The 27,393-nt window shown below is 41.3% G+C and overlaps 1 protein-coding gene across 1 annotated transcript; it reads left to right on the forward strand.

Annotated features, from left to right (window-relative positions):
* Positions 1-26,818, forward strand: ggctb (gamma-glutamylcyclotransferase b). Its single transcript, XM_042424881.1, has 5 exons — positions 1-111; positions 197-342; positions 466-598; positions 24,929-25,122; positions 26,737-26,818. Exons 1-4 carry the CDS (start codon positions 1-3, stop codon positions 25,088-25,090), a joined length of 552 nt encoding a protein of 183 aa, XP_042280815.1. The 3' UTR covers positions 25,091-25,122; positions 26,737-26,818.
* Positions 26,819-27,393: the final 575 nt, after the last annotated feature.

Below are 27,393 nucleotides of genomic sequence, written 5' to 3' on the forward strand. Positions count from 1 at the left end.
ATGGAGAATAACCACACCTTCCTGTACTTTGCATATGGCAGCAACCTACTGAAGGAGCGGCTCCAGCTCAAGAACCCCTCTGCGACAGTACACTGTGTGGCCAGGTTAAAGGTACAGTCTGACGTTACGAGAATCAACATTCTCTCCTATCTGAATTGTACACAAGTATGACTTCTTTCTTTTTCTATTTTTTCAGGACTATAAATTGGTGTTTGGGAACCATAAAGGCCTTGCCAGTGACCGGTGGCATGGAGGTGTGGCCACAATAGAGCACAGTCCAGGGGACGAGGTGTGGGGTGTGGTGTGGAGGATGAACATGTCTGATCTAGAGTCTCTAGACAGGTGAAGTTTTCATTCATCAATTTCTTCAATGGCCTCTGCTTATTTCCTTAATGTTTCCCTGTGAAACTGACATCCACCATGATATGTGTATTTTTATGTTTGCGCACATGTGCACACACACAGTCAAGAGAATGTGACATTAGGTGCATACAGTCCTGTGGAGCTATCAGTGAAGACAAAAGGCCAGGAGCTCAACTGTCGTACGTACATAATGAACAGCTGTGTGTATGCCCCACCATCACCACAGTACCTACAGGTAAGACTGCTTTCACTGCATCCATGCTTGTGGGCTCACAGTACTTAAATGTAATGCTACAGATCAGAAAGTCATCTTTTCTACCTATTTTTAATGATAAAGCCGATTCCAACAAATCCCATGAAAAGACCAAAACCAACTATGTGTTAGTCTATCTCTCAATACTTTCTGAGAGACTTTCTGAAATACTTTCTCTCTACTTTCCCTACCCTGTCTGTGACTCTAAGCTCCTTCGGAAGATGTAAATCTTCAGCTCACAAATGTATAGTTTCATTATAATTAATATTTTCATAATAATTATTTTTTAATATTTTAATGTATTTCCATTTTTATCCAAAACCACTTTAACCAAAGTGTTGTAGTAACCTAAACCAAACCACACACAAGATGCACAATATGAGTCCCAGTCTCTGGTGTCAAAGTCCTGAGCTTTTAACCTGTCATAATTTCTCTATGATTTCTGTGCAGTACAAGGACCTGGACTGGACTTCCTAGACTAGAAAAACTTTTCCAACATAATCCAGAGCATTTACACTTCCTCAGAAACATGTCTAGCAAAACAATTTAGTAGTATATAAACATTATTTTCAGGGGACAGAGTAGGACCAAAATATGTGTGTGAGCAGGAATTTTTAGAGTGGAGAAATAAACTTGTCAAAAACATTACACTAACAGCAAAAATAACAATACATTTTAAAAGTGAATTTGAACACAAATATACTCAAGTATAGTCAAGTTGAGATAAGAAAAATAAGATTCAACATCAAAATGTGCAATCTGTCACCAATGACTGATTAATTTTGTGGGTATGCATGTTCATTAATTTATCCTTTATTTACTGGCACTGTCTTGGCATTTCTGCGCTGTAATTTTTTGTTGTGCATTGACCGAGATACACAGTGATAGATCTGTAATAAGATCAAATATCCTGATATCATAATATCAGCCCAGCTGATTTATCTAGCTTTCTGGCTGTACATTATAATAATATTCACCTTAGCCATGACAAAACCTACACATGGTACTCAGTAACCTTTTAAAATGTAAATTTGCAGTAGACAGGAATAGCTTGTGTAGTACTTGGTTGATTCAAACTTATTGTTACATTTTGAATCTATAACAATGAAAACTATGATACTGTGATTGAATTTGGGGTAATTTGTTACAACTTTGTAATGATAGAATTATAACCACACAGCCCTGGTCACTAGTCACCCATGGATGACATTGTAAGTGATGCTTTGAATGAGTCTCTCTCTCTCTGTGTGATGTCAAACCTGGTTGTTTTAATGTTGTTGTTTTGAATTAGAAAGACAATAGAACAGATCATGAATCAGGTCAGGGGCATCACCTCCTATTTCCCTCTGTGAAGCATCTGGAATAGGGATCAGTCTGCACACACTCCTCATCACCTGACTATGTGATCAACAGGTCAAAACAGTCAGGATACGCCCTCTCTGCCATGCTACGTTTCATAGTTCTGACAGCTTGTGAGCTAGAATACCAGATTGTTCTTTTGCATGTGAGAGCTCCAAATATGCCTGAGAGAAAAGCAGCATGCAGAGAGGGACAGCGTGGCTTTGTAGCCACAGCTTTGTCTTCTACAGTGTATATACAAGAGTCCACTGTATTGTTCCCTCTGTTATGCTGGGCCTTGTCTCTGTGTGAGCTGTGAGTGAGGTGTTCTCAAACTGTTCACATGGCTGTTACATACAGAACAGAATATAGTGTCTTTAATGGTACAAATGTCGACTACATTTATCCTCCACCCAGGCCCAAATCCAAATGTTCCATAAACTGGAAATTTCAAGGTCATGCTACAGTCTGAGTCACCTAAGTGAACATATGGGAATGTGATGGAGACGGATTCATGTGGACACTGACGGAGGTTCGCATCTGTTGCTGCTTCTGTATGTGATATACTGTTTTTACTACGGCTGATCCACACAAGAGCTATAGTGGTTTAAGACATGATTTTTTGCATTAGCCATGAAAGAGGAGTTTGACAGTGGGCACCATTGTACAGTGTATGGCTATTTTTTTGAATAACCTCTATTTTTCCCCCCAGAATTGTCTTTTTAAACTTTCAAAAATTTGATTGCTTTATTCTGAAGACTGGGACATAAGTGGATGTGCACAGACTTTTTTGGGGGGGCAATTTCTCAATTTTTTAGAAAAAGGGCGCCCCACACTCACTGCATTGTCCCTAAGCCTCCTCCTGATGTTTGCACACTATCTAAAATCATATACCTAAACACACGTACACACACACTGATATACATAGAATAATTGTCATGTTAAAAATACATCTCTACTTCCAACAAAAGATATGGAGACAAACACACAGTGATGTGATTTAGTAGCTCTATTACTTTAGTCACTAGGGGTCACTGCAGTCTGTGAACTGTGAATGGGTGATAGTGATGCAGAGACTTCTGAGTAGGAGATCAATGAAATATATATAGTAATGTAAGCTAAGTAATAGCAACTGATGTGCTAGTTCACAAATGACTATGAAGTATAATATACAGTCAAGTTCAACAGTATGAGTCCATGAGTTCCATGACATGGTGTTAGAAGAGACCCTTCCTGACTGAATGAGATAAGGGGCATGATTGGAGCAGCGAAAATGGTGACGTTTCATGTAATGGAATCGTTTGACTTCACCCAGCCATCGGCATTGGCTGACATGGGGACAGCATTTCTCTCACTATCACATAGCAATGAAACTTAACCAGGAAAATGGTGAAGTTCAAGTTAACTATTTGTTGTATGCTGTGGGCAGTCTGGACTCATTAAAATAGTAGTAGAAAATTGCAGGCCATCCAGGTCTTTATGTCCTTAAGGCATGCTTGGAGTTTGTTTAACTGATTGGTTTCATCAGGCTTCATTGATAAATATAATTGGGTATCATCTGCATAACAATGAAAATTTATGGAGTGTTTCCTAATAATATTACCTAAAGGAAGCATATACAAGGTGAATAGTACTGGTCCAAGCACAGAACCTTGTGGAACTCCGTGTCTTTGCCTTCATAGAGGATTCATCGTTAACATGTACAAATTAAAATCAGTCTGATAAATAAGACCTCAACCAGCTTAATGCAGTTCCCTTAATGCCAATTAAATGTCCCAGTCTCTGTAATAAGATGTGATGATTAATTGTGTCGAATGCGGCACTAAGATCTAACAGGACAAGTATGGAGAGAAAACCGATCTGATGCAGTTAGGAGGTCATTTGTGACTTTCACCAGTGCTGTCTCTGTGCTATGATGTGCTCTAAATCCTGACTGAAAATCCTCAAATAAACTATTGTTATGTAGAAAGTCACATAACTGATTAGAGACTGCTTTCTCAAGGATCTTAGAGAGAAAGGGAAGATTAGATATAGGTCTATAGTTGGCTAAAATGCCTGAATCAAGAGAAGGCTTCTTAAGAAGAGATTTAATTACAGCTACTTTAAAATACTGTAGTACATAGCCTGTTACTAAAGACAGATTGATCATACCTAGTAAAGAAGTGCTAACTAAGGGTAAGGCTTCCTTAAGCAACCTAGTTGGGATAGGGTCTAAGGGACAGGTTGATGGTTTAGCTGAACAAATCACTTAAGTTAGTTCAGGAAAGTCAACTGGAGAAAAACAGTCCAAACATATGTCAGGATTTACAGGTTCCTGTGTTTGGGGATAAATTGGTGGCTGTTGAGGGCAGGAGGTGGTGAATTTTGTCTCTAATAGTTAGAATTTTATCATTAAAGAAGCTCATAAAGTCATTACTACTGAGAGCTATAGGAATACATGGATCAATAGAGTTATGACTGTCAGCCTGGCCAAAGTGCTGAAAAGGAACCTAGGGCTGTTTTTATTCTCCTCTATTAATACTGAGTAATAGGCGGCTCTGGCATAACAGAGGGCCTTCCTATATCCTCCTTTTTAAAGGGGCGATGGAGTCGAGTGTTATTCGCAATGAGCCTGCAGCACTATCAACAAGATTATCAATTTGGGAGGGACTAAAATTAGCATAAGAGTCCTCTGTAGTATTGAGACATCGCATTGAATTCAATACTGATGGAATTGCTTCCTTAAATTTAGCTACAGCACTATCAGATAGACATCTAGTGAAGACATTTTTGTCTAATGGCGTGCAATCCAGTAATAGGAATTCAAAAGAAATGGTCTGATAAAATAGGATTTTGTGGAAAAATTATTAAATGTTCAATCCCATAAGTCAGACCAAGGTTGAGGGTGTGGTTAAGACAGTGAGTGGGTTTATTTAAACACTGAGTGAAGCCAATTGAATCTAATAATGAGATAAACGCAGTGCCAACACTATCATTATCAACGTCCATATGAATATTAAAATCACCTACTATAATTACTTTATGTGTACTAAGGACTAAGTTTGATAAAAACTTAGAATTCAGAGTACAGACCAGGAGGACGGTACACTATGACAAATAGAACTGGCTGTAAAGTTTTCCAGGTTGGGTGAGAGAGACTAAGAACAAGGCTTTCAAATGAGTTATGATTAAATTTAGGTCTAGGGTTGATGATTAGGCTTGAGTTAAAAATGGCTGCAACTCCACCTCCTCGGCCAGTGTCTCAAGGAATGTGAGTATCAATATGACTGGGGGGAGTGGATTCATTTAGGCTGGCATATTCTTCATGAGGTTTCAGGTTTCAGTTAGATAAAATAAATCAATGTGATGATCTGAGATTAAATCGTTTACTAATACGGCTCTAGATGACAGAGATCTAATGCTCAAGAGTCCACATTTAATTCTCTTATTTTGTTGTACTATTGCAGTAGTGGTTTTAATTTTTATTAGATTTTTATGAATGAATCCTCTTTGTTTACTTTGGATTTAATTGATTTAAGTGGTCAGGGGACAGACACAGTTTCTATGTGGTTTTGGGTGGGTAACTGCTCTAATGGAAGCGCAGAGAAGCATGTAGGACTGCAGCTCTGCTTCCTGATTTCAACTCTGGGTTGTCATGGTTTTGGTCTACGAATAAACTCAGCCATATTTCTAGATATGAGAGCAGCTCCATCCGAAGTGGGATATATGCCGTCTCTCCTAATCAGACCATGTCTTCCCCAGAAAGTCTGCCAATTATCTATGAAGCCCACATCGTTTGCTGGACACCACCTCGACAGCCAGCAGTTGAATTGTGACATGCGGTTATACATGTCATCACTGGTCAGGTTTGGCAGGGGCCCAAAGAAAACTATGGAGTCTGACATCTAACCCTAATCGAGAGTCGTTCCCGCCGATGTGAATAACAATCGTCCCATATTTACGTTTATCCTTAGCCAGCAGTTTTAAATTTGATTCTATGTCGCCCGCTCTGGCCCCAGGAATACATTTAACTATGGCTGTTGGTGTCGCTAACTTCATGTTTCTGACTATGGAGCTGCCAATAATCAGAGTTGGTTTCTCAGCAGGTGTGTTGCTGAGTGGGGAGAACCTGTTAGAAACATGATGAATTATGAAACATGGTGAACTGTGGGCTTCTGCTTAGGGCTATACTTCCTTCGGACAGTCATCCAGCCACCCTGGCTTCCTGGCTGCTCGGGAACTACCGGGGGAGTAGGAGCTACACTAGGTCGGCCCACACCGGATACTGGGAGCTGGCTAACTACATTAGCTACTGATTGGTTTTCCATGGTGCGGAGCTGCGCTTCGAATTCACTAAGCCTCGCCTCCAACACTGCAAATAAACTACATTTATTACACGTACCATTTTCACTAAAGGAGGCAGAGGAATAACTAAACATTTGACACACCGAGCAAGAGAGTGACTAACAACTGTGGGATTAGCAAGAAAAGTTGGTCAAAGAAGGAGAGAGCTAAGAGTGCTTGAGCAGAACTAGCATAGGTTTAAAATATACAGCAGGTATTTATCCACAGTAGTGAGAAATATAGCAAAGTTAACTGAGCTGGGAGCAGCAAAAACACCATCAGTAACCACAGTCGGCAACCGGAAATGACACAATACACTTACCGTAGCACGTCAGCACGTCAGCTGATGTCAGTTGTAGCTGCTGCTGTCAGCTGTAGCTGCTGTAAAACTAAGCTTGTGGGGGCAGTGAGAATGGTGACCAGTGCATGGTTCTTAGGAGCCATTTCAGAGGACACAGATCTTGATGAGGACAAATGGTTCACAGACCTGCTAATTAATGGTACCACTGTACAATTTAGAATTGACACAGGTACAGGCATTATTACAATATTAGAACACACATACCTAAACCTGCCCCAGTGCCTTCTTAGAAACACAAGAGCAATTTTCAAAAGCCCTGATGGAAAGCTTACTACTTACTTAACTACTTACTACTAAATTTCTAACTGACTCCAAAAGAAATTGACATAAATACACACTAACCTTACTACTAACCTGCTTGAACAAAAAATAGATAATCAAATGGGGCATTACGGGGAGTAGATGGGATTTGAGGCTGTTTTTGGAGACATTGGGCTGTTAAACTCTGAGCCGGTGAAAACAGAGCTCAGATTGTGTGCAGAGTCCTATAGTATCACCACACCATAGCGTATTCCTTTCCCTATCCTGCATCAAGTGGAAGAAGAATGGATGCTGTCTCTAGGCATTATAAAGGAGCTTAAAGAAGTACTCCCATCGTGCCTGTGATTAAAAAGAACAAGCAACCCAGAATCTGCGTCGATCTAACTAGACTCAACAAAGCAGCGAAGTGGGAGGGGTTTATTCTACCCACACTGGAGGACATTGCACCAAAGCTCTCTGGTGCCACAGTTTTCTCAGCTGTTGATGCCTTGAGTGGATTCTGCCAAATACCACTTGTCAGCAGCAGGGAGTTCACAACTTTTATCACATCAGTGGGCTGCTTCTGTTTTCAGAGGCTTGCTTGTGGAGTTACGTCTTCCCCGTTAGTATTTCAGCAAAAGATGAGCCCTCTCCTGAGAGATCATGCAGTGACTGTGTTGGTGATGCACAATATCTTGTTTTTTTACAATAAAAAATACTACAACCACAACCTCAGAGCAGTAATGTAAAAGGTCCTAGGTAAAAGTGTCAGTTTGGGAAATCTGAAATCCTATATTTTGGGCACATCGTTGGAAAAAATGGTATCAAGCCCAACACTGGAAAACTCAGAGCACTGCCCAGCCCCACCAACATTCCAGATGGCAGGTTCCTCATCAACAGCCTACCAATAAACAATGCTGTGTGGATTTGGGGAGAGGCATGGGAGCAAGTATTTAAACAAGTGAAAGCCATGTTGACCACTGCACCAGTTGTGGCGTATTTTGATGCAACCAAGCCGTCGTTAGTGTAGATGCAAGTAGTTATGGGGTCCGTTCCACAAAGCAGGTTCAACAAACTCTGAGTCTAATCCTGAACTCTGAGTTGACCTACTCTGAGATAGGAAACTCTGAGTTTCCGGTTCCAGAACAGCTGATTTGAGTCAGTTTAATCAACTAGTAGTTTCACCTGGAGTTAAGCGCGTGCACCACAACTATAAAAAGCCAGCATCAATGGAGCCCCGATTCAACGAGTCACCATGGCAACGGGGAAGAGGAGGGCTGCGTTTTTCGCCCCACTAGAACTAGGAATCTTAATTCGCTCATACGGCAAGTTTGAGCATGTTTTCAGAAAGAAGTGCAACACAGCTGCAGCTGCAAAACAGAGGGAGACGGTGTGGGAGAACATTGCTGCTCGGGTCAGTGTATAAGTTTAAATGTAGTCCTTTGTAATCACAATAATATTACAGAGGAAAACTGCTTGAATGGTCGCCTATTAATTTATTTCATTTAGGTGCAATGCCGCAGGGGAGAAGCGCACTTGGCAGCAGTTTAGGATGAAATATAAAAACATTGTTCAAACAAGTAAAACCTCGACATAATCTCATGGGGGTACCTCATTTTGATCATTTTTTACATTGTAAAGTAACTATTAAAGCTGCAAACAGCATTGAACGGGCCTTCGCGTCCTTGCGCACGTCGGGCCACGGTGCAATCGAAGGGCTTCTGTGACGGGCATGTAGATGTCTTCAGACCCGGGCTGTTTTCAGACAGTGCAAGAAGGAGATAAACATCACTTCCTTTGTCCACTATTTTGCCCGCTGTTGGGGCTGCTTTACTGAAATTTCGTAAGGGGCGCTATTCAGTCAGTTTGCATCACTGATGGAATATTGTCATGTACATGTGTTCAGGCCGGGAGTCTTATCAAACATGTAAAGTTTGGTGCGGATTGGAGCATTTACAAAAAAGTTATAGCAACTTCCTCTGTAATGGCGAAACATCAAATCTCAACAGTGTGAGGATGAGAATTTTCTGCAGGGTGAGACATGGCTGCCTTGCTCACACCTGTGTCATAAAAATCATGCAAGTTTTGTGTCCATTCACTTGAATTTCAATTAGTAAATTGAAAACCCTTGATGAGTTTGTGTGTAAAACAAATTAATTTCCTAATTTTCATCAAGTCTATTTTTAGGATTGTAAAGACTTTTAACTAGGGATGCACGACATTGGATTTTTGCTGATATCCGATATGCTGATATTTCCAACTCATCGTGGTCCTCATATAGGCTATAGTCTTTCTTGATCATTAGTACAATATATGATTGCATGTGTAATAGTCTCCTCAGCTGAGTGGGAAAAAATATGTGCATATATCAACATTGGCAATTGGCAAAAATGAAAGTCAAAAAGTAATTGTGTTAACTAACTAATTGTGATCCAATATTGAACAAGATAATCATGATTATGATTTTTGCCATAATCGAGCACCCCTAAAAACAACATAAATTGTGATTTACATACACACACACACACACACACAGTTTAAATATGTATATGATAAATTGTAAATATGTATGCAATGAATTGTTTTCTTAAAGAAACTGTTACTTGAACATTTTTCAGTGTGCTCCTAAAGTTATATGTGTGCTCCTAATTTTTTTTCATTTAGGAGCACATGTACTCCTTGAAAAAAAAGTAAGAATTGAACACTGCTGTCGGATGTGTAGAAACACTAAGTAACTGGAATGTGAGGATTAAACGCTGATGTCAGATGTGTAGAAACACTAAGTAACTGGAGTGTGGCGCAGACCAAGGGCTTCTGTCACAGGCATGTAGATGTTTTCAGACCTGGGCTGACAGGTCTTACTTTACTCATCCCCCCCTCCCATTCTCTCTCTCTCCCTCTCAGCTGGAGAGAAGGATTTCAGAGTACTCTTCTTGTGAAATATCCTGATTAATCCCATGACTTTGGCCAAATCTTACATTAATAATCACATTTTTTTGTAGGAATTTTCGACGCAAATCCATTGATACAGGTTTGAAAGTGGTTGGACTTATAGTTTAGACGTCAGACGCCCCAGTTTGGCACAAAGTCCATGCCCAGAGATTGCCTCCCCATTGGTTTACATTTTAAGGTGTGATGTTGCACTCCAACTTTCAGGGCTTACTAGATCTAAACCGTTCGAGTTATTACAAAGTTCTTAATAACTTTTGTTCAGCACAGTGTGATAAGTCATGTATTAAAGTTTGAAGCCGATACCATTAACGCCCTAGGAGGAGATAGCGTTTATTCAAGGTCCAAAATTGGCACAAAGTCATACTTTCATGGGTGAACTGCAGACTTCCTGTTGGATTTAGGTCAGGGGTGTCAGTGTATGATTTGTAGGTCTTGATGAGACGAATAATTGAGTTTTGGTTCGATCTCTCTACAACATTCCTACGGGCTGTGGCGGCCATTTTAGATACATAGGTGGCGCTCTCGAGCACATTTTGGCACTTTGGGGGTTCATTTTTACATTTTATCAAATATTTCACCAGACCTGATGTGCGTGCCAAATTTGGTGAGTTTTTGAGCATGTTTAGGGGGTCAAATTTAGAGTTGAAGTGGCGGATTAATAAAGAAAGAAACAAACACGCGAAATACAATAGGGTCTTCGCCCTTTGGGCTCAGGCCCTAATTAAGTGGCTGTTTGACTGTGCAGTTGTTTTATCCCCAACATAATGCTGGTTTCACATACATAAATGTCTTCTCATCTACATCATGTTCTGTTAAATAACTAAGCCTATTTAAACTAACACAGACTTCTACTCAGCCAACAGAAAGAAGGCAGATGCCCGTAAAACGGGTGGTGGCCCAGCACAGCCACCTCTAACAGAGGCAGAGAGCTGGCCATAAGCCAGAATTTAGGAAGGCCAGTGGCTGGCTCTGACATTGTACAAAAAACTTAAATAAACTTAACTAAAATAAACTTAAATAAACTTAAATAAAAAGAAACGCAGCACAACACACAATATCTGTTGGGATGTGAGAGCATGACTATGATTGGTAATGTTGCAAATGTAAGGACAAATTAGGTTGTGTATGTAGATGATGGACTGTGACGTGAAACGGTACCGCTCAAAAAGATAATTGTCTGGAAATGCTAGAACATCTATGCGCGGTCTGATAACCATCTCTCGACAAATATTTAATTCTCTGCGCAGTAATGCTGCACCTTCATCCACGGGATCGTTATCAAAAGGACATGCCATGTTAGTGAAAAAGTCGCCACTTACTGTGCCTAATGGACTTCTAATATACAGACTCTGATTTTTTTTTAATGATTTTTTTAAATGACAGACGGCAGAACTAGGCTACGCCAAAACTCGCCTGCTGACTGAATGAATGAATGAATCAAATGGAGTGTGCGGCTCTGAAAGAGGGGCGGAGACTGAGCGAAACTCGAGGTTCATTGAGAAAAACCTGGTCCCAACCAGGTTAGGTTCATAGTCTGTTACTACGGTAACTGACCAAGAGCTTAAGTTACCTCTCTCTCTGAAACAGGCTAGAGTTATCCCTCTTTCTCTGGTTTGAGTTACCTCCCTTTTTGAAACGGAAAACTCCGAGTTTCCCTCATTTCAGGGTTAACAGACTCTGAGATTTCACTAAACCTGCTTTGTGGAACGGAGCCCTGGTCTGAAAGGAGCTCTGTATCAGTAGCAGGGAGATTGACTCTGGCCAGTTGCCTTTTGCTCACAAACACTGACTGATATGGAGCAACGCTACAGTCAGATAATAAAAAGAATGTCTTGCAAGTGTGTGGGCATGTGAGTGGTTTGTCAGGTACCTACAAGGTATGGAAAAGTTATAAACCATTTGCCCCTCTGATAAACTCATATGACCTCGATAAAGCACCTGCAAGATGCCAGAGGTTGTTAATATATCTGATGTAGTTCTGTAGTAGTCCCTGGAAAGCAGCTTGTTGTGGCAAATTCTTTGTCTCACAACCATCTGCAGGACAGTGGTGTATCTGACACTGAACACGATGCAGGTGGCCTATGTGCAGGTGGTGATATCAACAACACCAATAACAGGTGACAGATTAGATGCTATCAAGAGAGGCTACATAATCTGACACACCAGATGGTTTGTTACACAGAACCATCTGAGAAGTTCTCCTTGGAAACTGTTTGGAAAAGGGCAGGCATTTTCAAAAATTATCTGAAAAAAACCATCTGGATCACCATCTACCACCATCTTACCTTGCAAGGCAGCTGGATTTGCGAAATTGGGAGATTGCAAGATCACGCAAGAATCCTGATAAGACACTGATTGGTCCGAACCACCAGTGATTTGGACACAAGCGCATAACTTAAAGCCTGACAAGATGGATTCTCGTCTGATCTTCTGATCTTGCGAATCCAGCTGCTTCGCAGGGTAAGAGGCTACTAGCAAGGATGCCGACCTTCAGAGGGCCGCTTGCTACATCAGTATAGGCTGGCCTGTAGACCTCTCACAAATATCACACACTGCATTCCATGCTGCCAGAGCTCACCTATCAGAAGTTGATGGACTCCTTCTGTATGATGATAGACTAAGTGTCGTGGGGGGGCCAACATGTCGTTTTGGTGGCCAGGGATTTGGTGGTCAGGGATTGGATGAGACATCACTGAGATGGTAGAAATATGAGTTCTGCCTGAGGAACCAACCTACTCCCCATAAATCTCCCGGTGCCCCTGTCACTCCAGTTCTCACAGCTTCCCTCAGAGGATAGAGGACCTCAGTAGGGAGAGCGGTTAAAACTCCTATCAGGTTCAAAGACCATGTTCCAAAGTAGGACTGTTAATCCCCATGTTGTATGTGCATAGGAAGTTGAGGATGTTTTGTTACCATTACACCAAGTTCCAAAAGAAAAAAAAGAGGCAGATGTAAAATGAAAAAAAGTGAAATGTATTTTTGGACACAGTATCTGTTATGTGTTTGTGTTAAGAAGTTGCAATGACTAGCAATTAATATTTGTTTTTCACTTTATGTTAGAAGCTGCATTGAAATATTTTTTCCTGGTGGGAGAACTAAACAAAAAAGGAAGATATGATGTGATTTAGATGTAGCTCTATTACTTTAGCCACTAGGGGTCACTGCAGTCTGTGAACTGTGTATGGGTTATAGTGATAGATGGACTTCAATGTACAGTATGTATAGTGTCCTAGGAGAGGGATCCCTCCTGTTGCCCTTCCTGAGGTTTCTTCCATTTTTCCCCACCAAAGTTTTTATTTGGGAGTTTTACATTATTCAATTTGAGGGTCTAAGGATAGAGGTTTTTGTATTGCTGTGCATTGTAAAGACCCCTGAGGCAAATTTGTGATCTGTGATATTGGACTGTACAAACAAAATTGATTTGATTTGACTTGAGTGAGACAAGCTAAGTGATAGAAACTAATGTGTTATAGTCGGGTCATGAATGACTACAAAGTAAAATAAACAGTCAAGTTCAGCAGTATGAGTCCGTGAGTTTCATGACACATACTATATTATTATTAATTATTATTTCTGTAATGATACACTTGTTGGCCGGCTGTTGCTTTTTACGCAAACCAGGTTTCAAAATAACAAATAACTACTTCCCTTTGCTGCCTCCTCACCTCTGTCTCAGGCAGTAATTAGAATCTGTCAGCAGTGCAACTATATGCAAAAATGCTATGCTATTTTAATGTGCCATAGGTGTCTTTAGTATTGCTATTACTACTGATGCTACAAGACCACAACTCAAACCACAAACGAATCAAGTTTTGTACTGTAGGTTGAGGAGAAGTTCCCAGTTGGATAGGTTCTTACAGATATACAGCGGCTTGTTTTAGCCTTTCATAGATTTCTTATGTGTTGCTCAATCACACTCTTCTGCCACCCTGACTGAACTAGCATTTACTGTGGTGTGAGAAGCAGACAACCACTAGTGTGAGTGTCTATTTGGTTGTCCATAGGGATTGAAAAGACTGTGCAGTGTTTGAATCTACTCTGGATACTTCAGCCTGTCTGTCCAACACACAAGGAGACAGACTGTTCTGATAATATAAGCAAGTTGCTCTAGGCAGAAACACAAAAAAGGAACACGTCATGCAGGTAAATGAACTGTTGTAGAAATCCAGAAAACACTGTTCTTTGCCTCCTGCCCACCGGTGACGCTACCCTCATCAGCAGAGTCATCTGAAAACTTCTGCACATGACAGGACTTAAGAGGAAGGGTGAGAGGACAGTCCCCTGCAGTACTCCTGTGCTACAGCCCACCCATTCAGACACATCTGCACAGCCGCACAAACTGTAGTCTGTCTGTCAGGTAGTCAGTAATCCAGGAGGTTAAGGAGTCATCTACCTGCATCCTCTGGAGCTTTTCTCCCAGCAGCACAGGCTGAATTGTGTTAAAAGTGCTGGAGAAATCAAAGAACATGATTATAACAGTGCTGTGAGAGAGGTGAGAGAGGGCTTGATGAAACAGGTAGGTAGGTAGGTAATGGCATCCTCGACTCCAACCTGAGGGTGATAGGCAAACTGCAGTGGGTCCAGGGAGGTGCTCAGCTGAGGTCTGAGATGGGCCAACACCAGTCTCTCCAGGACTTTCGTTGTATGGGATGTCAGGGTATGTATGGGGTAGTCATTGAAGGCAGCTGGAGATGACTTCTTTGCCACCAGAACACGGCAGGATGTCTTCCAAAGCACAGGAACCCTCTCCTGACTCAGGGTCAGGTTAAACAGGTGCTATAAAATCCCACATAGCTGGCCAGTACAGGCCTTTAGGACTCTGGGGCTGATCACATCAGGGCCTGCAGTCTTGTTGTGGTGCAGTCTCTGTTCATACCTGGCATTAAAATGCATCTTGGATGATCCTATCACAAATGGACAAGTACAGTTGTGAATGCACTCAAGATGCATTGAGGACACATTGAGATCTCAATGCTCAGACCACATTTGGAGGTGGTCTGGGCCACATATGTCTACGTTCTTTTAGCAGTGTGTACCTCAGTGTGGCCACATTGAAGGACTGCCACTCAACTGACGTTCTCTGCATAAGCGGAAGTATATACTCATTCGCGCGCCAACAGCCTCATATTGCAATGTGAAACAACAAGAAGAGACCTCAACAACAGGCAAAATGGATTCTCGTGGAAGGAGTGTACATTAAACATGCTGTCTGATTTCCATTGGTGCTGAAGAGGTTTGATTTTTGCCACACGCCAAGGTCTTTGCAAACTTCTTTTAATTTCCAGCAGACTAGGCACGGGAAGTGCTTTGCTGCCTCCTGTGGGTTAAAAACAACAACGCATTTGGTCTTTGCAAACAGGATTAATGTACATGTTTAATTGCATATATAGCGGGGAAGTGAGATCTGATCACAAGTGGTCACTCGAGACACATGTCTCAAGTGACAGGAGAAGCCTTGACTAGCAGAATGTGTTCACACCGAACTCCAGCACACTCCTGCGGCCCCTATTTTTATACTTGGTGATTTTAATCATTGCAGGCTCGAGCTAGCCCTACCTGGATTTCATCAGTATGTCAAATGTGGAAAAAGGAATAATAGAGTTCTGGACAAATGTTTTGGGAATAGGGGTTTACAAAGCTAAGGCTCTCTCTCCTCTCTCCAATTCGGATCACTCTATCGTTCATCTCCTGCCCACATACAAATCTGCACTCAAGTATAGCAAGCCCCAGCACAAGACAGTGCTGCAGTGAACTGAGGACAGTGTGGAAACACTGAGGGGCTGTTTCCTTAGCACTGACTGGAGCATCTTCTATAACTTGGAGCTTGATGAGGCTGTTGATACAATTTCAGATTATATTAACTTTTGTGTTGACATTGTAGTGCCTACAAAGAACATTTTACACTTTCCCAACAATAAGTCACACATTACTAGGGAGGTTAAAGACTGTATTAACAAAAAGAAACTGCCTTTTAGAAATAAAGGCTGTGGGGCAGTATGAAAAACTTGACAAACATGAATTGTCAGAGGAGGAAACAGATTATTAACCTGAACAAACTAGAGGGAGCTAATTAACTGAATGACTTTTTTCTCAGGTTTGAAACACAGGACTTTTCTCAGGAGGGGGCTGAGGTCTTAGACTCTATAACCAACACTGATGCCCCTGATTGGCTAGAAATTGATCCACAGCAGGTTCAGACTATTTTTAGTAAAGTTTGCTATAAGAAATCTATGGTACTGGATGGCTTGTCTGCTGTCCTGCTAAATCATTGCTGATATGAACTGACTGCTACTTGGTGCCTCAGACATTGTGCCAGCTCTCTGGAAAAAGTCCATAATAATTCCAGTACCTAAAGTTACATGCCCTTCTGCCAATAATGACTTCAGACCTGTAGTGTTAACTTCTGTGGTAATGAAATGTTTTGAGAAGGTGGTGGTTAACAAGCTCAAGACAGAGGTGGCTTCCTGTATGGATCCTTTTCAGTTTTCCTACAGGCAGGGGCAGAGTACAGTGGATGCTGTCATCAGTGTGACTCACTTAATCAGCAAACATTTAGAGGACACTAAGGCTTATGCGCGGGTTTTATTTGCAGATTTTAGTTCACCTTTTAACACAATACAACTTTACCTGCCTGTCCAGAAATTAAAGGACATGCAAGTCAATTTTTCTTAATCAAATGGTTTTATTTTATGTTTAACAGATAGGTCCCAACAGGTTAAGGTGAATAGCTCTCTCTCAGAGGTCAAAAACTGTAGTACAGGGGTCCCTCAAGGCTGTGTAAGTTCACCTATCCTATTTACACTGTAAAAAAATGATTGCAGAAGCTGCTAGCCAAATAATTATGTCATTAAATTCTCAGATGACACAATTATTTTAAGCCTGCTGAGGGCTGATGACTGCCCCTCTGTATACCACAATGAGATATCCACTTTTAAGGTCTGGTGCAACAGCCGACACTTTTATTCTAAAGATCCAAGGGAGGTGAGAGCCCATGAGCCTGTGATTGCTGGCAACAGAGACATTGAACAGGTGTGCTCCTTTAAGTATCTGGGCATAGTAATGGACAATAACTTAAAATGGAATGTTCACATTAAGTATTTGTGTGCTAGGCTGGCTCAAAGAATTCTGGAGAAACTTTCTCCACCAACTCAGACTGTTTGTTGTGTGTACAGAGATGATGTTTACATTCTACAATGCGGTGCTGGAAAGCATTATCAGGTATGGCATCATGGTACAGTACCCTAACGTTCCAGCTGAAAACTAGATTGGCTAATATGGTGAAGACAGCTATGAAGGTGACAGGGAAGAAGGATTACCCGTCCCTCCAAACCACCTATGAGAGAACGGTGGTCAGACAGGCGCATAGGATATTGGAAGACCCGTCACATATCTTATTCCCTGACATTATTACCTTCAGAGCAGACGTTATAGAGCTAACAGATGTATAAGTAACCATTTTAAGCTTTCCTTTGCCCCAACTTCTATTTCACTACTCAATAAACAACCAGCCCAACCCCCATGTTTGTAGTGCCTCAAGCTCAGTGTAGGAGATGTTATAAGGAAGTAGGCTTTGTGGTTTTTTAGTCTAGGTAGTATGTTCTATGATTGTTGAGATTTTATCTATCACAAAGTGAATTATGTGTCACTTTAGCATGGGTTATGTGCAATAGGGCGTGGCTGCACTTGGAGTGAGCTCCTGATTACATCTCAGACTTGGACCTAAAAAAGTGGAACATTTTGTAAAAGAACCTTCAATAATCTTCAGCAAGGACTCTGAAGAAGAAGTAATAGCATTGATCAGCAAGAACAGAAGAGAAAATATCGTCTTTGGATATATTTTCCAAATCAAAACAACTAGCTGTCAACTGCTAACTGCTACTTGCTGTTACCAATATTCCAAAGGAGATACAGCACTAAAGAAGCTAACAGAAGAGTTATTTTATGAAAACCAGAAGAAAAATTAAAGGATCCTTGCTAGTAACATAATCCATGCATGCTGGAGCCTCTCTATGCACCCTGGACTCTAGAAGGCAAGGTCGAGAGGAGGTTGCGGGTGCACCGGGCCAGTGCTGAGGGGCTTAAGAGGAGCTTCTACCCTCAGGCCACTGGGATCCTGGATGGGATTGCTGCCTAGGACTGTCCTCCGAGGCAGTTTATCGTACCCCAGAGCATGCCTGTTAAAAACTGCATCAAGTTCAAAGCAGTTTTTCATCAGAAAAAAGACCTGGGCTGTGTTTCATGGAGTTCTTTTTGGACTACTGTTGGTACTCACTGCTGTATTGCCTGTATGTGTCTGTCTGGCCAGAGCAATCAACGTTGATGGAACACCTGGGACACCAAGTGATTGGGCTTGGGCCAAATGCTGGCTCATGGCCAGTTGACGCTCCTACAGTGAGTTTTCATCATAACTTACTGCAATATTTTATATTTTGCAATCTATTCCTCTGTCCTGCGGCATGGATGACCCCGGTGCTAGAGCAAATCACCGATCCAGTGGACCAGTCATCTGCCACCCTGTTTCGGAGAATAGCAGGTCTCCTCTCCTGTTCTTCGGAGATGTTCAACTAAATCCTGGACCAGTGACCCCTGGAGCACTGCAGAACTTTGGTGCTGATTTGTGCCTGAGTGTGTCTGGGACTCCTCTGGTGCTGGTGATGAGTGAGCATCAACTTTCTAAGTCAGGCTTCTCCCTTAACAGACTAAACTTTGTTAACACCAGGCATGATGTCTCAATGAATAACTTTTCGCTACTGGACTGTGGAGACCTTGATAGGTCCAGTGTCTCTCTCACAAAACCTGCTGCTGATGCCACTGTGTTGAAACCCTGCAGGAGGCAGAGGTTATTCAAAACCTTCCAAGCTGTCAATCATGCAAAAGTCTTATGGGACCAGGAGCTCAAACTGAGGGGGGCTATTTGGTGGACATTTTCACATCAGAAGCATTACTGCAAAGAGCAGTCAGTAAACAAACAACTCCTGCGAGTATGTTCACGGTGCCTGGATACCAATGTTTTAGAAGGGACAGACCTGATGGAAGAGGAGGAGGGGTGCTTTTTTATGAGACAACATCAAATGTGAACATATCATTTACAGTGTGGGTAACACGTTAGACTATGTTGGGATAAAAATAATGTTCTCCCAACAAATGTCTTTTAACATAGGTCAACAAATGTCACATACACATCAGGTGTCTATAGGCCCCTCTCTGCAGATGACACTTTCTATGATCAACTCATAGAAGTCTTGAAAGAGTGCAATCTCAACAAAGAATTATTACTCATGGGTGATTTTAATGTGAACTGGGAGGATACATCTAAGAGGAAAAAACTAAAAATGATCACAGAGAAATTCCAACTAGAACAACTAGTAAAAGGCCCAATTAGGATTGCAAAATGCTCCAGTACACAAATTGATCTAATATTTACGAACAAACCAGAAAAAATAACTAAAAGTTATAATTTGATCACTGGCTTATCAGATCATAACCTAACCCTATATGCGAGAAAACTGACTAAAAATAGATTTAGGACCATGGCAACTAAGACAATGATCCTTCAATGCATACCCAGAGCTAAGCAAGACGAATTTGTCAGTGAAATTAACAGCTTGAACTGTACTGTTCTCTGATGATCTGGACTAAAGATGTGATACTTTTACTAACAGAATCAACTCTGTGAGGGAAAGATTTAATGTGAGGATACAGATAAAATCTAAAAATAGAAACAATTTACTGTGGTTTAATGAAAATTTGTGGAAACTAATGAAATCTAGAGATGCTGCACTAAGGAAGGTAATTAAAACTAGAAGAGACACTGACATGCTGATTTATAAAAGTTTAAGGAACAAAGTTATCCAAGAGCTAAGAGAAGCTAAATGTTAAAAAAAACGGTTAAAACTATAAAGTACAACTTAGCAAATTTTAGACATATTAGAAACTGTCTATCTTTGGACGCAGCCAAGATATTTATGCATGCTATGATTCTTTCCCTTATGTTTTATTGCATCACATGTTGGGGGCAGGCTGGAGAAAGCCATAAAACCTCTTGAATCCTTATAGAAAGAAACTCTAAAAACTCTGGACAAAAAGCCAATGTAGGGTACTGGAAAAATACAATTTACTAATTATTCTCAAATTTGTGCCTTTTTATCTTTCTTTATTTATATAAATATTTATAAATTTTATCTTTAAAATTTCAAATGGTTTGGCCCCTCCTCCACTACGTGACTTTGTGTACTCTCGCTCAGTAAGTTCTATTAGATCCTCCAAAATATCTTCTATACAAGATTGTACCATACCATTTCATTGCACTGCATTTGGGCAATCAGCCACGAAGCCACGAATCAGTTGAATGCCATACCTGATGATATGAAGAGCTGCAGTTCCATCAGTCTGTTCAAAACCAAATTAAGAAATCTGCTAAAAACTACTAAGCTCTGTAACCACTTACTCTAAATTTCATTTCATGGTCTTCTCATGAATGCAAATAATCTTGCTCTTATTTGACAAATTCACATAAGTCATTTATAGTTGCAATTGTGAGTGTATGTGATATGCTATTGTGTGTAGCTCTGTGTTTTGTATAATGTGTCCTGTGTGTTTTTTGCTTTGTACTGTTTGTCACTGTGCTGTTATGTTTTAATTGTGACCTGCCTAAGGGACTGCAGATGAAAATTAGCTATGCTCTAACTCTGGTACAGCATATAAAATGGTAACATTTATGTTCAACACTGTACAATTTCCTTCAGGACATTAAGGTTTATCTCATCTCATCCCATCATCTCATCTCATGTCGTGACGCATTCTAATGCCAGGTGTAAGCTGACATACTTAGAGTTGTCCATTTGTGATTGGATCACCTAAGATGCATTCTAATGCCAGGTGTGAACATCTAGCATCTGGCTGGGGCAGTGGAAGTGTATACGTATTTCATGTTTGCATACAGTAAATCCAAAGTTTTATTTTCTCTGGTGGGGCATTTAACGAATTCATAAAAACTAGTGGAGTGCCCGTTCAAAATGTGCCTGTTCAGAACAGGCTTGATGCTTATTATTTCTTGAGAACTGCATAAACATGTATGGATTGACAAACATATCAATTAACACATCAATGCTGGTGCTAATATTGACTATGACACCAAATTTATTAAAAAAAATCAGCATTTCATGGGTTGTAAATGGTTCAACTTGTTATCTGCTGTTTAAAATCAGCCCTGAAAAGGCGGGGCCAATGCTGACGTAGAGTCGACTGTTTGGGAAGTCTCTACACATGGAACTTATATGAGAAAGGTAATGGCCACCTCCCCCAGCCCTGCGCTCATTTTCAAATATATACTGATCGAGAAATACAGTTTTAGCTTCAGCAACTAACAGCATTGCTGGCCCGCTGGAGGGGGCCTCTCCATCTGTGACTGTCTGCAACACAGACAACAGAAAATCTGTGTTGCAACAGAAATCCTCCTCACATCTCGCCCTGCAGCTCCTCTACTCTCCCGCTATCTGTTTCTGCAGTTATCAGCTTGTAAAATCTTGTTTAAAAACTTTAAATCATGGTGTAACTGAAGCTCCACCAAAACTATCATGTAGGCGGAGCTGCTCTGCAGTGGACAACTTCAGCTTACAGGTCAGCTACTGCTCTGCAGCAGACAGCTTCAGCTGATAGGATCTGTCTGCTGCGGAGCCACAACGCCAATTTTGGTGGAGCTGCATTGCAGCCAACAGGTTCAACTGACAGTTCCGCTGCTGGAGCACCTACACCTGCTGCAGAGCTGAGCTGCAAAGCTACAGAGCTGCGGTCAGACAGGTTCCAGCCTGGTCGCTAGAATAAAACGCTGGCATTGTAAGTTCCTGCAAACCACAGATACGTTGAATATTAACAGTTCAACATGTGTAATACGTAGCATATTAACATTTAAACAATACTTATCCTATCAACATTTGATGAAAACGTATCATATCAACATTTCCAGAATACATATCATAACATTTCTAAAGTGATGTAGTTCACATGGGATCTATATGAGCTGACTTTCTTCTTAGGAAGAGGAAGCATAGGTGGATGGTTAGGAAGTTTGTTGGCAGAAAGCTGGAAATCAGCACAGAGCACGGTTAGAGACCACCTTGAAACCAATGCCTGCTTCCCATTTCAACCGACAAAACATGTTTTCAGCGAGACATCGGGACATTTGCAGTCGTTTTTATTTTATTTTAACCCAAACCATAATCTTTCCCTAACCCTAACCAAGTGGTTTTGTGTCTAAACCTAACCAGATCTTAACCACAGCGTTGTCACATCATAAAACATCATTATTCAACAGATAATGGCCAAAATTGAAACGTAGATATTCAATGTATCTGTGGTTTGTAGAAACGTACAATGCCAATGTTTTGTTCTGGCAATTAGGTTCACAGGTTCAGTAACTGCTCCGGTTACACCGCAAATTAGCATTTAAAAAAAACATTTTAACAGTAGACAACTGCAGGAACAGTCAGCTGGATAATTAAAGAGCTACAGGACGAATGCCAAATGACTTCTGGCCAATTTAAATGTCGTTGCACTGTTTGTCTTCCTCTCATTATTATTATATGTCACTGCAGCAACCTCTGCCCTGCTGCCTCACACAGCTACTCCCCCTCAGCTCTCAGTTTTCTGGCCCTCTCTCTCTCTTTTTCTCTTGTCTTTATTTGAAGTGAGTTGGGAAACCCAACACTTTCTGTCATTCACAGGCTTTCTCTCTCTCAGAGAAACTCTTCCACCACTCTTTCCTCACCAGAGCTGTCTCTCTGTCGCTCACTCTTGCACACAGTTCACTCACCCTCCCTCTCTTTTTCTCTCGTCTTTTTTAAAATGAGTCAGAAAACCCACAACTAAGCCTAGCTTTTAACATTATAAAATAAAGAGAGATGTCATCCGCTCCTCTCTCTCATGGCAGGGTTGTACAGCTCTGACCATGACATGCAGTAGCAGAGCCCAGAGGCCCTGCCCCGCTGCAGCAGAGGGGAGTGGCTTCCTGTTCACTTGTTTATTTCAAGTTTATTAATATTAAATGTGTTGCATGTCCAAATTGCACCAAATTTCCACAATGCACTTCCTTGTGTTGGATTTGGTGGGACTGCATTTGGTTATTAGTAATAAATAATAATTATCAACGATAATTATGAAATCAAGGAATTATTAATATTAATTAATAAACATTATACTACCAACTAATAATAATCAAACAACACACATAACAGCAGTTGTGCATAGTCAAAACATGTAAGCAAAAGTGTGTGTGTGTGTGTGTGTGTGTGTGTGTGTGTGTGTGTGTGTGAGACAAGATAGTTGACGTAATCTGGCCAGCTGACGTCACGCGACCTTACGATAGCGAAAGTGATCTGGCAAGATGACATTGCACGAGATTCACGATGGTATGACTTCGGGGGGGGAAGTCACGTCACATCAAGAGCCACCCGGCAGATGTAGCCGCAAAAATCTGGTTAAACAATAGCAAGATAGCGCCGACCAGTGGTCAGTGGCATCTCTGCACAGACGTGGAGAAAACGTGCATGATTATGTCAGTGTGTGTGCGTGTGTTGGTAAAAAGAGAGGGAAGGAGAAGGAGGGAAAGCCAATTCTCGGTCCCGCAACTGTGAGGGGAGAGCAGTGGTTGCTTTATCCACAGAAAGCGCGCGGTACGGATGGTAGTCTGTGCGCACGTTGTCTGGTTGTGAACTGACAAAGCAATTTAATTTTCACTCGCGGTGGCACAAACATAGCAGTCCCAAGTGGGACAAAACAGTCTAGCGTGGTGAACACAAACTAAACAGGCAGCAACTTCAAATACTAGAAAATCTATATTATATATAAATACTAGAAACAGAAAATCCTTTCTCCTTCTGCAGGCACAGTGAGAGCGGAGCAAACGAGCACTCTCGTGGATCCAATAATAGTGTTCGGGTGAACACGAGTCGAAATCTCGTCTCGTCCAGCGAGGCTCCAAAAAAAGGGGGAATAAGCACACGTGCGCAATTTACCTCCGTTGGTAATCTGGCTGGTGGAGAAAGTGGGACCTTTTCTAGCTCGGTTACACTGGAAAGCGGTGACGTTTGTCTGCAGCCAGCACTTAAAGGGGCGGTGATGTCACGGCTGCGTTGCCATTGCTCCCTGTGGTGTTGATGCATCTCTGCCAATCAGAGACGAGAGTTTGAGGCTTCCTGCTGAGTTCACAGGCGCGAACTGGCAAAGCATCATGGGAAATGGAGTCTGTGAGCAGCATTTTGGCGCTGCTCCTTTGTTTCAGGGAACAAAGGAAAAAGGTGGCCTCGTGGCCAAGCTTCAGAGAGATCCCCAGCAATGCACTCACCAAGTATGAAGAGGATATGTGAAGGACAATCATACATACATACACACAGACAGACAGACAGAAATTCCTTGCTTTATATAGAAAGATTTGGCGGTGCAGCAGACAGAGAACTGTGGTTAAAGTCTGCTGAAATAACCATGAAAGCATTTGGGTGTTGATTTTGTAATCTCGCGGTGACAGAGTTGTTGACGTCTCAAACTATTTAACATGTCTGGAATTACACCATTTTTTGTTCAAAAGCGATGCAGTCCCCCTTCTTTTCTTCTTACTGCTCTACCTGCAGTCTCTGTCGGCCCGTACAGTCTGAACTGTGATGGTGGTAGAGTCTGGAATATATTCCTATGAGCAACTGCATGTAAGCTTCAAAAATATAATATTCAACAATAGACACTGTTTCTACTGTTATCACACACTTGTCAAGCTATATATACTGTATGTGTGTGTGTGTATGTGTGTGTGTGTGTATAATTGGATTTCTGGACCACTGACTGGTATGTCATAGCCTATGGATTATTCTTATTCTGATGGCCTTTACTTTCTCCAGATATGACTTTGTTTTCCTTTTCTTTAATAAAATTGTGATTCAAACATCTCTCAGCTCACTCTTGATGTGTTGAAACTCATCATAAATAAAACTGAGTTTCAAAACATCAGCAATAAGCTGATATTTGTGGTTTTATTGGTTGTTATGAGCAAATCAGGGCTTTTATTGTACATTCAGGACAGTCAATATATTCAGTTTCATTAACTACTGCAGGTGATTGTGATGGGAGCAGAGCAAAACGGCTTGCCAAAGGACTACCAGGAGAAGTTGAGAGCAATCAAGACCAACATGTATGAGGGCCCTCTACCTATGATGGCTGAGCTGGAGCGAGCCAGAAGAGCCAAAGAGAGGGACAACCACCATTCTGATGCCTGATGATTAAGCAGAATCTAGGTCCATTTTTCACGGTAAGAAAGTCCCTGTAGAACTGTATTCAACCTAATACTGAAGCTTGAGGCCATATTCAGACCAAATCAGGCGTTGCGGTGAGAGCGTTTACTTTTACAGTTTACTTTTTTGTGTGATGTTTTGTAAGTCTTTTGCAGACAAAAAGTTGTGCTAATTAGATTAATGAAGGCTCAATTTGTCCTGTAGATAACATGTAAACCAATTCCTACTGTAAATGTCCTAAACATCGTTATATCTGTCCTGTAGGGGGAAGTGCTATGCTGCAGCAAGGGACAGTGAATATACTCCTTGTAATGACAACGTTTCCAGTGTGATCTAAACAGTTTCATACACGAATGTAGTAGTATTTTCTTTTTATATACGAGGCTTACAGTAAGAACTCGTTTTAGATGTCTAGTAGGGCTGTAGTCTCTGGGTCGACTGGTCGATTAGTTGGTTGATATGCTCTCAAATTCTCATTGGTCGAATATATCGCTGTGTTACTTTTATAAGGAGAGAAGTGCTACATCAATTACACCTTTCAGGATTAATCTATTATTTCAGGGACAGACTAACAAATCACCTGTGAAAACGGGGTGTATTCAAAACATCCCCATTGTCTTCACAACTTTGAACTCGCGCAACCTAATGGAGACTGCTAGGTCTAACTATACTGAACATTTACTGGGCATTTACTAAACATACTGAACGTTTACTGAATCAGTGTTACTCCTATAATTATAGCAACGAAAACCCCTGCCAGGCCAAAAAAATATTTTTTAATGCCAAAAATAACACCAAATATCCATTCTTTCAGAAATTAATAGCATTTGGGAGCCTCTGTGCAGTGCTGTTCTGATACCTGAGCAAGGAACTATCCATTTATAGGTTCCTTGTACGTGAGTCAACCTCTGTGTTGGTAGTGTATCTCCGTTAAGGAATACAGCATTGTGTAATCTGTGTGCGCAGCGGGTGGGAAAGCGCGAGCAGCAGAAGTGACGGTGAACACAAGCAGAGCAGAGGAGTAAGTTGTCAGTCTGGCAGTAAATGTACTGTACAGACTACAGTGTAACAGTTAATAAATGCTGAAGCTTCTCAAGACCAAGAAAAGTCACGTCTGTTGTTTCCCCAACTGCTGGAAAAGTGAGGGAGGTTAGCTAAACAGAGTAATGGAGATAGGAGAAATGTGTGGATGCGGAGTTCACTCTGTCCCATATCATCCAACAATTTTTAATCCCCCTCCCCCCTCCCATTACGATTTCAGTCGACCAAGATTTTCTTTGGTTGACTACAGCCCTAATGTCTAGATCAGTGGTTCTCAAATGGGGTCCACAGACCCCCAGGGGTCCTTGAGGCGGTTCCTGGGTGTCCCCAGCAAAAAGTCGAATAATTTATTTTCACTATAATTCCATCAATAAGTAACACAATGACAGAATTTATGACTATTTTGGTCATAGGTTTCATAAACTTTCTGTAACAAAACATCTAAAAGCAAAAATCTTATCAAATAGTGGTCCATGGTCTAATTTGTGTCAGTTTAGGGGTCCTTGAAGTGAAAAAGTTTGAGAACCACTGGTACAAGTGTACTGTTTGTTTTGGTGAGCCCCAAGTTACGTCAAGTGTTCTCTTCTTAGGAACCTCTGGGGTTACAACACAGCCTGAGGACTGCCAGCCAAGATGTTGTGCCCACAATGTCCCCATGTTCTTCATTCATCTTATCTTCTCATTCATATTGCAATAAACCTTATAAACCTATACTGCATTCTGTTAAGGTGATCTTTGTTAAATTAATAATCTATTATGACAACTGCCAGGTTATTTTTGTCATAGTTGCTCAAATTTGACCCCTGAACACAGTGAATGCATGAACATAATGAATGCCATGTTGGCCCAATAAGCGCAGCCATGTGGACCTAGCAAGGGTTTGGTTCCTTGTCAATCTGACAGAAAAGAAAAACAGGGAACTTAACACATTGAACCTGGCTGCAAAAAATGGGTCATTGGATTTGGATTGTCACCTCTGTGGTGTGGAGGGAGCCCAAGCCAGTGAGGCAGGTGGAGCATTACCAACTGCTGGGGTTACCTCAATGTAAAGCTCTGGAACCACACTCCTGAATAGGGGTTGTGCTATCTTTTGTTCCAGAGTTGCCCAGAGTGAGAGGTGTTGGGCTTGTGTGGCCCTGTTCACACCTGGCATAAACATGCATCTTGAGTGATCTGATCACAAGTGGAAAGCTCTAAGTACGTCAGTTCACACCTGGCATTAAAATGTGTGTCCACATGCATCTTGA

This window comes from Thunnus maccoyii, chromosome 10 (assembly GCF_910596095.1).
Source record: "Thunnus maccoyii chromosome 10, fThuMac1.1, whole genome shotgun sequence".
NCBI lineage: Eukaryota > Metazoa > Chordata > Actinopteri > Scombriformes > Scombridae > Thunnus > Thunnus maccoyii.

Bases quoted from the DNA above. Each gene is read 5' to 3' on its own strand.
- ggctb (XM_042424881.1), top strand. From the start codon at position 1: ATGGAGAATAACCACACCTTCCTGTACTTTGCATATGGCAGCAACCTA. The intron at 112-196 runs GTACAGTCTGAC...CTATTTTTTCAG, and splicing joins ACTGTGTGGCCAGGTTAAAG to GACTATAAATTGGTGTTTGG. The intron at 599-24,928 runs GTAAGACTGCTT...TAACTACTGCAG, and splicing joins CATCACCACAGTACCTACAG to GTGATTGTGATGGGAGCAGA.